Source organism: Periophthalmus magnuspinnatus, chromosome 5 (assembly GCF_009829125.3).
Source record: "Periophthalmus magnuspinnatus isolate fPerMag1 chromosome 5, fPerMag1.2.pri, whole genome shotgun sequence".
NCBI lineage: Eukaryota > Metazoa > Chordata > Actinopteri > Gobiiformes > Gobiidae > Periophthalmus > Periophthalmus magnuspinnatus.
In genome coordinates, this window is record NC_047130.1 from 14,359,997 (window position 1) to 14,377,925 (window position 17,929).

Below are 17,929 nucleotides of genomic sequence, written 5' to 3' on the forward strand. Positions count from 1 at the left end.
TAACCTTTCCTAAATTTAGAATGATTTAGGATGATCTTGAGCCACATAGACTAGTAGACACCCATGGACGACAGATATAAGGCCACATGCGAATAGAAAAGAAAATACTACCATTTAATGTGGAAAATCACATTCTACTGTCTGAAGAAAGAATGTTTTTATCATCATGGTATCGAGTCTATTCCTCACTAATTACTACTAACACTACTGCAAATAGCACTAATGAAAACAGACAGAGAGAGGTAAAAGAAGGAACAATCACACTCTTTATTTTCTTTCATCACCTCAGAGTGAAAAATGAGAGGGAAACAGAGGAACAGGAGCACGTGTCAAACCTATGAGATTTATGGAACTAGACTCCAGATTAGCCCTTATAACGGTTCTAGCCTCTGTGAGCTTCATTTGACTGGAGCCAAACACTGTGGGTGACTTCACTTCACTCCCTTAGTCCACTTCTTTATACAGGCTATGCTTAAAATACATTCACCACAAGTTTTAATTTGGACCAAGAGCCATTTCACACACAGTAATAGTATCCGTACCCTCCCTTTGAGTACTTCATGTTCATAGTAATGACACAGTGTAAATAGCCACAGTACTGGGCGTATACAGATCAAGTATTTATGTACAAACATTAAGTGCAGTAGTATTTATTATCTCATCATGGTGTCTAGTACAGGGATAGGGCTGTAGTTTTTACTTGACACTGATAATACTTGTACTGTGTAACTTTTCATGAAGAGGTCTGCCACTTGTTTGTTAATGCTCTGCCCTAAAATGTTCCACAGTATAGAATTAAACGCTCTTACTTTAGACAATAGAATGTGATTTTCCACATTAAATGGTAGTACTTTCTTTTCTATTCCCATGTGGCCTTATATCTGTGTAATCCCTCAGTCGTCCAGGTAGGTACTTTCAGGTACTGAAATTGAAAACAGCTTTTATTTTCAGTTTCTGCATAGTTAGATCCTCCACGTTTCAGTTTTATGCAATTAAAACCTGGAACTTCCTGAAGATGTGGGACAGGCCCCTACTTTGACAATGTTTAAATCCAGGTAGTTCTGTTTAGCTGTGCATACGACTGAAAGGGTTTTATTTTGCCTCTTCTCTTTTAATGTTCATTTTATGATGATTATTTATGATCATTTATGTTTAGATTTGTTAGATTTGTTGTTTAATTTCTTTCTTATTCCTTAAAGCACTTTGAATTACTTTGTGTACCACTTGTGCTACATACATAAACTTGCCTTGCCTATTGCTACTACTAATACTACTAGTGCTACTACTACAGCTGATACTACTAATACTACTACCACTATTACTACTTCTACTACTGCTGATACTGCTACTACTACTACTAATGCTACTACTACTATGACTAATGCTACTGCTGCTGCTACAGTGAACTGTCATACCTCCACTGAATGCTCCACTACATCTGGTACAGTTTAATCTGGCCAAAATTCTTCAAAATACTTTCTTTTAGTCTCAGTCCTGCTCTGTCCAATCACTCAAATCAGACTGAGGCTAGACAGCAGCAGCAACAAGAGACTCCATTAAAACAGGTTTTATCCACCAGATTAAGAAGAGAATCATCAGAAACTATTTGCCAGAAACTAAAGTATTTGCCTGGCAAATCCAGACTGATATCTACTGGTATTTTTTTCTACAGGTTGATATCAGTCTGGTCTCCGCTCCCACTGATGCACCCTGAGCCAGAACCAAACATGGTCATCCAATCAGATTTGTTTATTTCAGTGACGTATGTGAAACTAAGCAGCTCATTGGTCACCCATCATTAACAAACAAAAGGACTTTCCTCCTCCCTCAGATGAACAGTTCATGTTAATTCTTCTCTCACCGATTCTGCAGAAATCCTCCATGTTTTTCAGTGTCCGGAGAGACTTTCGTTCCAGTGGTGGAAGAAGCACTCGATTTTGTTAAGTAAAAGTATAGATACCGTGGAGAAATCACATGAAAAATCTACTCAAGTAAAAGTGTTAAAGTACCTCTTTAAAATTGTACTTAAAGAGCAAAAAGTAAAAGTATTTCGTGCAGATTTTGAGGTCTTCAAAATGTATGTTCAAATGTAGTGATTTTGAAATTAAATTAAATGAATTAAATCGATCTTTTTTCTGGCTGTTTTTATTTCTATATTTTGTTTTTTCTCAAACTACAAATGTGTTAAAAATAAACCTCTCAGCCTTTTCAGCAGGTCTCAACTATCACAAAAAATACTTTTAGTTTTCAGTCCAGTTCAAAAAGGTAGTGGAGTAGGAAGTAAAGATAAAATGTAGTGAAGTAAAAAAAAGTCTCCACTTTAAAATGTACTTAGGTAAAGTACAGATATCTAAAATTTGTACTTAAGTATAGTACTTTACTACTTGACTTCGTTACTTTCCACCACTGTAAACAGCCATATTTTTTTGATACGAACGGACCATGCATGTCCATGATTGGCTAATCCACCTGTCAATCAAGTCCATCCTAACTCTGGGAGATTCACCAATGACCAGACTCATAAAGTATGGTACAAATGTGAGCCCAGGCACACTAATAACAGCAGCAGCACTTCTGAGCCCCAAAGCCACAAGAAAATGTTCACTAAAAACATGACTCCATTTTGCCTGGGACCACACTTCAATACTTTACTTTCAATACTCATTGGTGCATCTTCCCGATTCAGATGGTCTGAGCTTTTAGGTTTCACACGTGTCACTGAAATAAACAAATCTGATTGGACGATCATGTTTGGTTCCGGCTCAAGAGGGAGTGATGACCGGATTAATATCTCTCTGGGTAAAACATACAGAGAAAATCTGGATTTGTCAGGTAAGACTTTATCTATAACTCAGGTTTAAATCTGTAACTCAGGTTTAAATCTATAATTCAGGTTTAAATCTATAATTCAGGTTTACATTGGCGATAAAAAACATTGATATAAAATAGTGATTTATAGATTCTTTCATGCTCCTGAGTCCAGTGAAAACAGGCACAGGCCTCGGAATCACTTTTATTCACAGGAAATATTTGCATCTTCTGGGAAAGAGTTTGGAATTTTTGGACTCAAATGAGACACTCCGTTCAGAAAGAATTCTCAGAAAATATCAAAATATCCACGTAAAGCATATTGACACTACGATCAGTACGTACACAGAACCAGCACTCTCTGCATGTACCCCGTAGGGCTCGTCAAAATCACTGAAAATCAGATACTAATCGATACTAAAGCTAGTATAGAAACTAGATACTCGCAGGTATCGATACTAAAAAAGTCCCATTCACAGGCCAAAAATCGACCTTTCCTGAATGTCTTTAGAATGATCTTGGGCTTAGTATCGAAAAACTTTGTTAACAGAAGAGACAGACTAATGAGAGGCACAAAAGCACTAAAACACACCAAACCACTTTGCCGAGGATCCAGACTCTACACTCCTCCAAAACTTTGTGAAGATGTGAGTCATGTCACTGGTGAATCTCCCTGAGTTCAGATGGGTGTGATTGACAGGTGGATTAGCCCATCAGGAACATGCCTGGCCCAACCGAATCAAAACAAATATGGCTGCTCACGAGGAAAAAAGAAAGGACAAAGATCTCACAGGGGCTGAAAAACATGGAGGATTTCTGCAGAATCAATGAAAGAGGAAAAGATGTAATTTTATTAATTAATGATGAGTAACCAATGAGCTGCTTCGTTTCAAATACACCACTCAAATAAACTAATCTGATTGGGTGGTTTTGTTTGGTTCTGGCTCAAGACGCGACAGAGGGAGTGGAGAACAGACTGATGTCCTTCTGTACAAAAAGTACTTGCCAGAGAACCTCACATGCGCTTTGTGGTTTACACTGCCTCTGATCCTCCAGTGCAGACCCAAATCACTCTTGCTATAGAACAACAGTATTGTGCAGAGTAAATATGCAGGTCTAACACATGTCATACATCATGTGTGTGAGGTCGGAGCTGTTCTGGGTGAGATCGAAGCAGGAATGTGTCTCCAGTTTCAGATTCTCAGTTTTCCAAACTGAGAAGTTCAGACAGGTCCTACAGCAGTGTAAGAGTGTGTGTGTGTGTGTGTGTGTGTGTGGGGTGGGGGTGGGGGTGGGGGGTGGGGTTGTGTGTGGGTGTGTGTCGGCGTGTGTGTGTGGGTGTGTGGGTGTGTGTCGGGGTGTGTCTGTGTGTGTGTCGGGGTGTGTGTGTGTGTGTGTGTGTGTCAGAGGGTTCAGGGGGTTAGGGGGGTCCTGGGGGGGCATGTGCAGACACATGGTCCTGTTAAACTCATCAGTGACAGAGTTGAGCACACAGACTTTCACAGCCCGTCCTCAGTGTGAGCTTCAGCCTGAGTAAGATTCTAATGTGATCCCTGTCCCTGGATTCACTTTCCCGTGTCCTCAGAACTGTCTTTTTGTCCTTGGGAAAGACACTTCACCCAACATGCCCGTGTATGAGTGTGCCCTATCTCCAAACACATCTGTATCGCCAAGCCTCAAATGGGTAAAAAAAAAAAAGCAACTGAGAATTTAAAATTGTAGTATCTCAATAAAACTTAAAATCCAGCACTTGACACTGAGTAAAACCCACACCCAGATGTGCACACCGTTCACGTGGAAGACTAAAGGGGAGAGTGAGGAGGGAGGAGGGGTGGTTTTTGGAGGACTAAAGGGGAGAGTGAGGGGAGAGGAGGGGCAGGACTCTGAGTAAAACCTACCACACTCAGATGTGCACACCATTCATCTGGAGGACTAAAGGGGCGCGAAAGGGGGAAGGGTCTGGAGAGAGGGGGAGGAGTATAAAGGGGAGTGTGAGGGAAGAGGAGGCTCTGGTATAAGGAACAGTGTCAGGTAATGGGTATGCACACTTCAAACTCTCCTCGTGCCGCCAGGTGTTTGTAAGAAACACCTGTCTGTAATCAGGATAGTTCTGTGTGATGTCACATAGTACTTGAAATCACAAAGGCCATTGGTGGCAGCACACACTTAGATTTTGGTGTTTTTGATCACAAAGCTGCAAATGTACCTAGTTAGTAGCAAAAAAAGTAGACTCAGTTCCGCTTTAAGATTGTACACGTCCTATTATGGTGTGCTCACATCGGGGCATCAGGGGCGTCGAGTATACATGCAAAATCTATGGTGGACGCATGTCTAGGCCAGCCAGCATTTTTGTGGAGCGTCGAGTATTTTTCTCCAACGTGCGTCCGTGGTGACTAGAGGTGTCCAACGCGTTTTTGATGCCCTGGTGTGAATGCAGCATTAGAGACAGAACCCTCCCATTGCTTGCACTTATTATTACAATGATTTTACTACCTGATGCTTTCTGTGAATTTAAGTGCATATATTTTTGTAGAGCTTAAAACCACACAGAAGGCCTCTCAAAGCTTCACCAAATCCAACAGTGAAACAGTGGCTTACATATTCACATGAACCCTGAGCCTGAGCACAGACATGATGACCCGCTGTATGTGGAGATACATAGAGATTATACGCAATTACATGGTCACCTTTAATCATCCAATCAGGCACAATGTTACTAAGAATCATGGGAAATAACTGCCTGACACTTTCCCACACAACTGATTATCTGCGATGGTGCGATATCACAATGTCAGAGAAAACTAAAACAACTTCATGTGATCAAGTGCTTCACATGAAACTCAAAAGCAAAAATACAAGCTACATAGATGGGCAATTACAAATACAAAAGTCTAAATACCTGGTTGTGTATGCATTTAAAAAGGGGGGATTTTACTTCTATGAGGTATTAAAGAGGGGGTATTTTACTTTTATGGGGTACTAAAGAGAGGGTATTTTACTTCTGTGGGGTATTAATTGCTAACACATGACATATTCAGATCACCATGTTACTACTGCACATCACATCAGGTTCGTCAAGTTGCTGTGTACAGTTTTGTATTTTTATATATTTATGGAGAATTAGATGGCGTAGGCTTGTGGGCAGAGCCTTGTACAGAATCTTATAGCTAACCGTAGTGAGGGTTCGAATAGGACCCTGGAGAGACACTCAAACATGCGTGGATGACATCTAAAACCTCTTCAGGCATGTTTTTGATGAACAGCATTATAACATGGTAGAAAGCTAAAAAAAATGCTTTTGCATAAATCTTTAAACAGATATTACAGCTGTAAATACCTGGTCATGTGCTTCCGTCCTGATGAAGTGGAACCCTGGGATTCGTCTCTGAGAACAGACCACACCCACATCCTCCGAGTGCTTACAGTCAGACACGCCCACTCCATTTGACTTGCAGTCAAGGAGGGACTTCTCCGATCCCAAGCAGTGCACGTTATCCAGCCAGATACGACCTAAAACATGGACAAAACACAGATATAATACGAATACAAAATGTCAACGAAGCAAATACAACCTTAAAATATGAAAATAACATACTATCCAACCATGGGGCTTTCTGTATTGCCTGGTACGCCATCTGACTTTCAGTATGGAGTTTGCATGTTCTCGCTGTGTCTGTGTGGAGTATACATGTTCTCTCTGTGTCTGTGTGGTGTTTGTGTGGAGTATACATGTTCTCTCTGTGTTTGTGTGAAGTTTGCGTGTTCTCCCTCTGTCTGTATGGATTTCCTCTAGTTTCATCCATCAACCCAAAGTATGCACAATAGGTCAAGTCCTGCCCAAGATCAGCTCAAGGTCTGGAGGTGGGTCCCTGATAAGTTTAACCCAGAGACACTGAAGCGTGGGTCAAATTTTACCTCATTACATAAAAAGAAATACCCACAATAAATACTGAGCCCCAAAATATATTGCTCCACCTTTCCTATATTGAATGATCAGTCGAGATTGACTCTTTGCAGCTGATGTCTTCAACATTCCCTGGCAGTGTGATGCTAACTGTCTGTCTAAAGCTCTGTTACTCAAGTTATACTTTAATATGAGGTTTTTTAACACAATCATAAAGAACTGACTTAGCTGGAACTACAACAGGTGACCTGCTTCATGCTGTTAAACAAGTCCCTCTCAAATAACATTGGAGGGACAAGCTAACTAACATTAGCCAAAGGTTTTTAGTTGGTCACTCTCACCTTTTTGTTGAAAATCAAACTCCTAAATAACCATGAATGCTCGGATTGACCACAGGCTCCTGAAATTGTGCTGTTTAAATACAGTGTCTATGTTTTCTTGAGTTTTCAGATGATCTTAAAACTTTGACAGCGTTTGTTGCATTGTGCCACCGTAGTTTTTGTGGAACATTCCAACGTAGCCATACATGAAGAACACCCACAGCTTGATGTCACCGCAAAGTATCAATAGTATTTATGGTGACAGGCCTAACCAGGATCTTGGCTCAGATGTGGTCATGAATTGTTGATAATAAACTGATGTGCTGTAAAGAGCAGAGTGAGTCATGTTTCTGAAACAGCTGTGAGCAAAGAGAGAGCCATAAACAGAATACTTTCCATCTTCACCAAACAAACATCAGACATATCAGAACATGAGTCCAGTGTAAACAGGGAGAGACAATTAAAGGTTCCATATTATACTGTTTTCTGATCTCTGTTCTAATATTGTTTCCTCATCATAAACAGACCTGGAGTTGTGTTTTGTTTCATTCACACATGTTTAACACACAAACACTGCAAACACTCTGTTCCACCTTGTGATGTCATGTGGTAATACAAGAAGTGCTCCTCTTTGTTTTTTAACTCTATGCACCTTCCATAGAATCATTTGGATAATTTCAGCCCTGGAACAGAGCATTTTGAGCTTTGGAGATGTAGACTAATAATAAAAGATTACTCAAACGTGTGAATGAAACAAAACACAACTCCAAGTATGTTTTTGAGGAGGTAACATTATAACATGGCTTAAAAGTCACAAGAGTCAGTTTTGTGTAATATAGGAATCGCAAAAGAAAAATAAAATCTGTCAACTGGATAAAACGTAGGAGTGAAGACGTTTCGCTGCTCATCCAAGACACTTCTTCACTTCTGGTCAGATTACTGGTGGATATTGTCTTATATCTATCTGAAGGGAGGAGCCAACTATACTGAAACTCAAAACCCCTATTGTTTACTGTTTCTGTTTGTAGGCTAGCTCTATTGTGCAACCCTGAGTGTGTACTGTGCCTGAGTCCAACTTAGCAAAGTCATTCAAGCCACTAATGAGTGATTTCACTCCTATTAGCATCCTGGCAAGCCCTAATGTTCTCTTTGTTTTCTTTGTTTTGCTTTGGGTCTGAGAATGGAGTTATAGATGGAGGATAAATGATGTCTGAGGCCACCATTCCTGTTCAAGGAAGGATTGTCTTTCCTAACAAAAATTGCTTCTTCTTTCAGGGTTTTGTCCTTTGGATGAACCAGTTTCTGTCTTAAAGTGTTTGTAGGATTGAAATAGATCAGAATCTCAAACTGTCTGAAAATGCTCTGAAGTCCACCTGTAATCTGACCAGAACTGAAGAAGCGTCTTGGATGAGCAGCAAAACGTCTTCACTCCTACAATGTTTTGTCCAGTTGATCTGTGTGTGTGAATGTGATCTGTGTGTGTCTGTGTGAACTGTGTGTGTGATCTGTGTGTTTGATCTGTGAGTATGAATGTGATCTGTGTGTGATTTGTGTGTGAGATCTGTGTGTGTGATCTGTGTTTGATCTGTGTGTGTGATTTGTGTGTGAGATCTGTGTGTGTGATCTGTGTTTGATCTGTGTGTGTGATTTGTGTGTGAGATCTGTGTGTGTGATCTGTGTTTGATCTGTGTGTGTGAATGCGATATGTGTGTATGTGTGATCTCTGCACTAAGTCACTCCCCGTTAAGAGCACTATCACAACACAATCAGCGTGCATCCCACTAACACTACTATAGTACAATGTGCAGTACACTGTGTAGTACAGTGTGTAATACAGCGTGTTGTACAGCATACACAGATGGTTTGAGCAGAAGCCAGAGAAAAGTTATGAAAAAAACAGAATCCTTTACATTTGTTTTATGGGATGACTGTTCTGTCCATCCTCCTCTTTATGACCTCCATCTGCTGCTTCTGTCAAACATGTTTCACACGAGTACGGACCATAACTCACTGTTTTGCATGGGACAAGGATCAGACCGGACCATGACTCATTGTTCTGTATGTGTGACTCCCTGTTCTGTATGTGACGAGGATCAGACCGGACCATGACTCCCTGTTCTGTATGTGACAAGGATCAGACCGGACCATGACTCCCTGTTCTGTATGTGATGAGAATCAGACCGGACCATGACTCATTGTTTTGTATGTGATGAAGATCAGACTGGACCATGACTCATTGTTTTGTATGTGATGAAGATCAGACTGGACCATGAGCTCATGTGGCTCTGAAGAATCTGCTGGAACCAGATCTGAGCTGATGTTGTGTAAGGAAAATTTCATTGTACCACAAGAGGAGTTTTGTCTTGGGCGTGAAGAGCAGAGGTGCAAAAACAAGTAGTGAGTGCAGCCACTTGTACAACCATGAGACCTCCCACTCCTTAGACACCTCCTCCTGCTCCTCTGAGGTGAGTTCAGATCACAAGACAAAGCTGATCTCCAAGGGAATCTGGAGTCCTCATTGGTAATTCTAATCCAGAACTAAACCAGGATTAAACCAGGATTAAACCAGGACTGAACCAGAACTAAATCAGGACTGAACCAGGACTAAACCAGGACAACCAGAACTAAATCAGGACTGAACCAGGACTCAACCAGGATTGAAGCAGGATTAAACCAGGACTAAAACAGGACTGATCCAGGACTAAACCAGGACTAAAGCAGGACTAAACCAGGTCTAAACTGGAATAAACCAGGACTAAACCAGGAATAAAACAGGTCTAAAACAGGTCTAAAGCAGGTCTAAAGCAGGTCTTACCTTGTCCCTGTCCGTACTTGGCTCTGGAGGCCCAGGACTCAGCATCGATGAAGCCCAGTTGTCTGCAGACGACTTGGGCCGCACTCAGGGAGAAGTCGTCGTCACACACGGTCCCCCACTCTCCATTCACAAACACCTCCAAACGACCCTCATGAGGCTTCCTCTTCTCCCCAGACAAACGAAGAGCGAATGAGGGGTCAGAGGATGCCATGGAGGGGCAGAGGAGGAGCAGGGAGCAGAAGAGGAGAGAAGAGGGGAGGAGGAGGGAGGGGGAGAGAGAGGGCATGTTTCACTGTGGAGAAAAGGAAAGAGAGATACAGACATTTTTAAAAAGTCATAATTTAGTTCATTGCATCCGTTGCTCCTCTGCCCCTCTCCTCCTCTCCTCCTCTCCTCTCCCCTCTCCTCTGCTCCTATGACCCTCTCTTCTGCTCCTCCTCTCCTCTGCACCTGTCCTCTGCTCCTCTTCTCCTCTGCCCCTCTCTTCTGCTCCTCTGACCCTCTCTTCTACACATCTGCTCCCCTGCCCCTCTCCTCTGCCCCTCTCCTATGCTCTTCTGCCCCTCTCCTTGGCTCCTCTAGCCCTTTCCTCTGCTCCTCTGACTCTCTCCTCTGCTCCTCCTCTCCTCTGCCCCTCTCCTCTGCTCCTCTGACCCTCTCCTCTGCTCCTCTTCGTCCTTGTCTTGAAAAAAGGACAAAAGCACTGACATTTGACTTTGAGGCCCTCTGTAGCTCCTCGCTGCATTCTTCCTAAATTGTCTGAGGTTGAGGTCAGACAATTTAAAGCACGTTTGGATGTTATCTTTGGAATTTCATTTTGTACAACTGCTGGTGCAACGAGGAAGCACTTTTATCAGGCTCAAAAGAGGAGTTGCTCATGACAAAGTTGCTGTGTGTGTAGTGAAAGACATCTGATAAAGGTGAATGGACTTTAAAACCCCAGAGGAGCACCACCTGATGACATCATAAGGTGTAAAAGAAACAACAACTCCAGGTATGTTTCTGAGGAGGAAATACATTAGAACAGGGTTAAAGCCCCACTGCGAGGAATTTGATCACATTAGAACAGGGTTAGAGATGAGAGATGGTTCAGGGGAGCAAGAGTTTTGATGTTGATGTTGTAGAGTTGAGAGTTTGGTTTGGACTCCTTTTTTCTGGAGCTGAATCAAAACCATAAATACAGAGTAGAGCCTAAACATTTTCCATCCTCTTTCTCCCTCCCCTCTCTCTCTCTCTTACACAATGATAAACCTATACTTTCTGTCGGTGGTCTGGACGTGATGTCTTTGGTATTTCATAATATAACTCAGAATCATGAGTCTGTGGAAAAGGAGCCAGAGCCCAGTCTAGATGTCTGTAAGTACCACAGATATATGTAGATGTTTAATACATACATTGGACTGGGCCAGAGGCAGCAGTCTGAGCAGAGACTTCCAGATCCCCACCCTCTCCCCAGACACTTCCTATAGCTCTTCCAGTGGAGGCCAAGAGACATAGTCTCTCTAGAGTGTCTTGGGCCCTCCCTGTGTGTCATTTGACACGCACGGAGGGCATCTGACAGAGCCTCATCCTGGTCGGATATTCCCAAAACTCCTCCCTAGGGAATGGTCCAGAGGGCACGTGCAGGAGCAGCAGTTCTACTCTAAGCTCCTCCTGTGTCTGAACCACTTCTCTCTCACTCTCCCTGTGATAAGGACCTCCTCCTCCTCTGTGTTTGTGCTGCAGAGAGTTGACCCTACAACCTCATCCAACAGTGAAAATGTTGCAGCCTCAGGAGAGAGACAGAGGGAGAGGAGGGGAGAAGAGGGGAGAGGGAGACAGATCAGGAGAGGAGGATAGGGGAAGAGAGGAGAGAGGAGGAAAGAGAAAGAGAAGAAGAGGTGGGGATAAGAGGAGAGAGGAGGGAGGACGCAGAAAGTCAGAGGTTGTGGTTTTGGGGCAGAAAGAGAGTGAGGAGAAGGCGCCTAAGCGAGCTGCGAGCAAGTGAGTGTCCATGCGCGTGTGTGTGTCCGTGCATGTGTGTGAGAGAGAGTGTGTGTTAAACTGTGAGAAAGGGGCTGGCTCATAAAGAAGACATGGACACACTCAAAATCACAGCGTTCTGCGGAGAGTTGAAAATTGATCTGGACAGTCAGAAAGTTAAGTGTTTAACCTTTTGCCAGAGGTTCAAGTAGTAGTTCCAAACTACTACTGCTACTACTACTACTGCTGCTGCTGCTACTACTGCTCGATGAGGTTGTGGGGTCAACTCCCTACAGCACAAACACAGAAGAGAAGGTCATGATCACAGAGATAGTGTGAGAGAGGTGATTCAGATAACACACGGGGGGAAGCTCATCGAGGCTAGTAGTTATAGTGGCTGATTTGCAACCAGGGACAATATTTGGAAATCCAAGCGCGAAATCAAAAAGCCAATCTGGAGCGAGGCTGTTGAAGGTAACACCCCTTCTCACCTGCTCACCTTGGTTTTTAAAAGAGTGGGCACTTAGCAACGCTGTCAATCAAAACTGTTGCTAACACTAGTGGGAGCAATCTCGGGGAAAGAAGGCGCCTTATTGGTCTGTTATTAATGTTCATATCTTCATTTAGGCACAAAATAGTGAAATACAAGGATCATATAGAGCGGGTTAATACAAATATTTTAAGATCAGAATGACGAGTCTGACAAATGCAGTTACAGAGAGAGGGGACACTCTTTTTCAGTAGAAAGTGAATTGGAGTTAAATCATGCCCATGCTTACTTTATGTTTGGAACGCAGCAGCTAGCAGGTTAGCTATGTCCAGAAATATGTACAGTTTATGGTTGAGACGTGATGTAGGGAGTGGGGACCAGACTGATCTCTGTATAAAAGATGCAGACAGATTTCTGGATTTGCCAGGTAAGTGATGCTGACCTGTTTGAGAACACTGATGTCCATGAAGTGACCCTGAACTGTCTCTGCCTCCACCACAGACTGTACAAAGAAGTGGGTTAAGTGAGTGTTCCAAACGAATCATCAAGTCTCATCAAGTCTAGCAGTTATAAGGGTGAATTCGGAGCGGAGTTCCATATTTAGAATTCCAGCTGCGAGTATCATAGCAACCAACGACCCAATCCGGAGTGAGAGTGTTGAAGGTAACGCCCCTTGGCACTTGGCAGGTTCCTCCCTAACACTGTCAATCAAAACTGTTGCTAATGGGAGCGACCTTAGGGAGAGAAGGCACCTGATTAGTCTGTTATTAATGTTCATATCTTGATTTAGGGACAAAATAGTGAAATAATAAACCCAGGATCATGTAGAGTGGGTTAAAACCAACATTTTAAGGTCAGAATGACGAGCCTGTTACAGAGAGAGATAGCAGCAGTTACAGCGAGAGAGAGAGATAGCAGCAGTTACAGAGAGAGAGACTCTGTTAAATCTGTAGCTCTGAACCAGCTTTTATTTTAAAGAGTATCTCTGACACTCTGGTTCCACAGGTTATGTCATGCTTAAATCCATCTAGAACAAGATAAAATTGGTTTTGATACTCTAATGCTAAAAGAATTAGCCAGACACCTAAGTAATCCTATAACTGCAAGCATCAGTCCATTGCACAGGATACATTCTCTGAAGTATAGAAGTCTGCTGCTGTAACTCCAGTTTTCAAAAGTGATAATACTTTTTCTGTTTGTAACTATCGGCAAATTACCATTCAGTATACGGTGTCAAAGGTCACTGAGAGACCTTTGACACCGCTCTACATCTCATTTTACATCTTTGACCCGATACATTTCGCTTTACAGCTAAACACCCAAACTGCCACTTCCTCACTGAAGACATCAAATCATCGCTCGATACAGGTCATGTTGCTGGAGCTATATTTCTCTATTTTAAAAGGGCCTTTGACGCTGTAAGTCATGAACTCCGACTGATGAAAGTGCATAGCTCATTTCTCCCCTGGGCTTTTAAAATGGTTGGAGTCAAACTTGAAGAATAAGTTGATGAATACAATAGAATAATCTGTAAAAATTGTTAACCATCACTCATCCTCTTTCTGTCTTAATACAGGAGTTCCCCAAGGTTCAATACTGGGGTCTTTATTATATTGTGTATTATTATTGTTACCAAAAAACATTGCAATGTTGTTTTTCTGTTTAATAACCTTAATGCTGACCCTAATGTCCTTGTGGCAGGCGGAAGGATCAAAGTTGTGCCTGAGTATACATATCTGCTTCGACAACACTTGAAACACATGTATACTGTGATATTGTCACATGTGAAATATTACTTTACTACATGGGCCGATGCAAATACAGCTACACTCAAACCATTAGAGTCCCTCTTTAAACAAACTATAAAAGTACATAACCGAAAACCACAACAATCCCACCACTGTACAGGCCTACACAGATATAAACTTTTAAATTAGCAAAACATGATTAAATATGTAAACTTGTGCTTAATGTTTAAAGTGGTCCATGGCCTGCCCTCTCCTCCCCTTGGACGGTTTGTAAATCTAAGACCTGATGCTAACTTTCTGTTTGTAGCGTGGCAGCTAGCGGCACAGATATGTCCATTTATATATACAGTCTATGGCCTCACTTTACCCTCACATCACCACGGGCGAGAGAAGGAATGTGTCTCTGTCAACGCCATAAATGACATAAATAACAACAGAGAGAGAGGAGAGAGGGAGGGAGAGAGGGAGGGAGAGAGGGAGAGGGACAGGAATCACAGAAAAAAGAGAAAGAGAGGAGGAAGAAAGAGAGAAAGAGAATGGAAGAAGAGAGAGACAGGGAGAGAGAGGAGGAAGATAAGAGAGGGAGAGAAAGGAGAAGGTAGAGAGAGTAGGAGAAAGAGAAGGAGGAAGAGAAAGAGAGAGAGGAGGGAGAGAGAGGAGGAAGAGAGAAAGAGGGAGAGAGAGAGTAGAAAGAGGGAGAGAGAGAGTAGAAAAAGAGGAACAGAGGTGCTGGAGGCAGTGGAAAATGTGTCTCTTAAACTTTCGTGCTGAGTCTGAACTTGTGACTTGACTAATGTGAGCTGAGGACTCTGATAAACTCAGGACTCTAATGGGCTCTGGACTCTGGTGGGCTCTGGACTCTGATGGGCTCTGGACTCTGGTGGGCTCTGGACTCTGATAAACTCTGGACTCTGATGAGGCCTGGACTCTGCTGAGGTCTGGACTTTGGTGAGGTCTAGACTCTGGTGGGGTCTGGACTCTGATGAGGTCTGTACTATAGTGAGTTCTGGTGAGGTCTCAACTCTGATGGGCTCTGGACTCTGATAAATTCTGGACTCTGTTGAGGTCTGGACTCCGATGAGGTCTAGACTCTGGTGAGGTCTGGACTCTGATGGGCTCTGGATTCTGAAGGGCTCTGGACTCTGGTGAGGTCTGGACTCTGATGGGCTCTGGACTCTGATGGGCTCTGGACTCTGGTGAGGTCTGGACTCTGATGGGCTCTGGATTCTGATGGGCTCTGGACTCTGATGGGCTCTGGATTCTGATGGGCTCTGGACTCTGATGGGCTCTGGATTCTGATGGGCTCTGGACTCTGATGGGCTCTGGACTCTGATAAGGTCTGGACTGCCCTGTTTCTGCTCCTGTTTAAACCTCTGTGTTTCCTCTCACGCAAAGTCAGAGAATCTAAGAGTAACCAAAGAACAGAAGGAGGGCAGGACGATGCCATCTCTCTCACCCCAGCGACTCTCACATCTCAGAGCCTGCTTTTAAGATTCAAGATTCAAGATTTCTTTTATTTGTCTCCCTTAGGAGACATTTTTCTTGGACCAATGGGCTGCTCACACCACAGTAAACAACAGAACCATACACAGGGTGCAATACATCTCTCTCCACACACCGTCACTCATTTTTACATCATTTATCATTTAACAGTTTCACTGAAACAGGTACAAATGAATGTTTATATCTGTTATATCTCCACCGTGGTACCCTGTACCTCCTCCCTGAACTCAATAGTTCATATTCAGGGTACAACACATGTCGGGTCAGAGAGAATGCGGTCTGTCCCCTCATGGCCTGTTCGTAAAGTTCTTGAGGGCTCAGAGGGACAGCACAGCCCATAATTTTCCCCGCTGTCCTCATCAGATTTAAAATTTGAGTTTTTGATTTGACCAGCAAGTTTCCAAACCAGCTGGTGATTTATTGACCAGACAAACTGAAAAATAATTAATTAAAGGCCCTATATTACACAAAACTGACTCTTGTGAGCTTTTAGCCATGTTAGAATGCTGTTACCTCCTTAAAAACATGCCTGAACTTGTGCTTTGTTTCATTCACACTAGTGATGAGATTTTCAGCTCTTTTATGTTATCCAAATCTTTTGAATTAGTTCATTTCAAAGAGCTGTTTTAAAGACTGACTCTTTTACCATTTATTTTGTATGACAGAAGCCAATGAGAGAACTCATTTAATGACAAACTAATCACAGAGAGAAACAACCAAGGCTGACATGTGTTTAAAATGGTTCAAACTGAAAGTGGGGCTGTGTTTACTCTTTGAAATGATGCGGAATCGAAATAAAACGCTGCACTACGATAATCATCATTTTTATGTTGACGTAAACTGTTAATATGATTCCAGATCTGTTTTTGTGCTCAAATCTCACTTGTGTCGCCTGCTCTGCTTCTGTACTGATTGTGTCGGTTCAGTGTTAAAGTGTGAAAATGCATACAAATTAAAAAGAAAAACGATTAGGCTCTTTTAAAAAATTAAATCCGGATCCAGTCGTTCATGTTAAGGAACCGTTCAAAAGAGCCGACTCATTCACAAACGTCTCATCACTAATTTACACATGTTTAAGTCTTTATTATTAATCCGTCTACATCTCCAAAGCTCAAAATGTTCTGTTCTACCTTGTGATGTCATGAAGCAGTAGTTTCCAAGTTAACAGCTCCTTTTACCTTTAGTTCAGTAGAGATCAGTAATTCCAGGGCTGAAATCATCCAAATGATTCTAGTGAAGGTGTGTGGAGTTTAAAAACACACATGACATCACAAAGTGGAACAGTGTGTTTTCTGTTTGAGAGAAGAACTCAGCCTAAATATGCAGGGTTTGTATGTTAAATATGAAACAAAACACAACTCCAGGTCTGTTTGTGATTAGGAAACAACATTATAACATAGATCAGAAAATAGAGTAATATGGAACCTTTAATATCCAACGTTTCAACGCATTCAAACCAGAGACACAACATAAAAAACAAAAAAACAAAAAAGGGGATAGTGGCAAAAAAAAAAAAAAAAAAAAAATACATAAATAAATAAATAAATAAACTTTGCGCCAAAACGAACCATTCAGGAGAAGCATTCCAGTCCGAAAAGAGGAAAGAGACTCGGACATGACCCATCTGAGCCGCAGTTTGAGAACCGTCACGTTTGTGTTCAAAGTTATTATCGCACAGAGAAGTTTGATGCGCAAAATCGTTTTGTAAAAGCAAAGGATAAGTGTAAAAGCAAAGGGTAAGTGTCATTTATCTGACAAACTCAGGACACAAACTTAGACTGAATACATTCCCAAACATCGGCTGTTAATATCACAGAGGATTAAAGACTCTGTGCTGAAGAATCAGACAGAGAAGCACCAAAATGGACCAAGAAAGAAAGTTTAACATGAACTCACGTGAGCAGGAGAGAGTGGTCTGGGGAGAGATGCGTAATGTCCTCTGTCTCCGTGTCTCTGTCCCCCGTGTCTCTGTCCTCTGTGTGTTCGTGAGCCCGTGTGTGTCCGTGCTGTGTCACGCTTCTCCTATATCTGTATGGACAGTGGACAGTGGACAGTAGACTGTGGACTGTGGACTGTGGAGTGTGTGGAATCTCCTCTGCACGCAGAACACACCCCCCGGAGCCCGGAGCCCGCCCCCACACGGCCTTTCCTAGACGTTTGGACCAGACCTACCCCGGTTCCCCGGTACCCACCCCCGGGACTCACTAAATACTGACTAAAATGTTGTTTAAATGTGAAGGATTACTGAAATATGTGTGAACGAAACAAAAATACTACTACGGCTACTGCTGCTACTACTACTACTAATACAATTACTACAATTACTACTACTACAACTACTACTACTACCACTACAATTACTGCTACTCCTAGTACTAC

The 17,929-nt window shown here is 42.4% G+C and overlaps 1 protein-coding gene across 1 annotated transcript in view; it reads right to left on the reverse strand.

The window, feature by feature from the left end:
- Positions 1-17,610, reverse strand: part of loxl2a (lysyl oxidase-like 2a) — a 43,703-nt gene extending 26,093 nt beyond the window's left edge. Inside the window, exons 1-3 of the mRNA XM_033966484.2 lie at positions 17,447-17,610; positions 9,848-10,139; positions 6,146-6,318 (exon numbers count right to left, since the gene is read on the reverse strand). Of these exons, the coding sequence (XP_033822375.2) occupies positions 6,146-6,318; positions 9,848-10,133 (459 nt within the window). The 5' untranslated portion in view covers positions 10,134-10,139; positions 17,447-17,610. The remainder of the gene's footprint in view (positions 1-6,145; positions 6,319-9,847; positions 10,140-17,446) is intronic.
- Between the last annotated feature and the right edge of the window lie 319 nt (positions 17,611-17,929).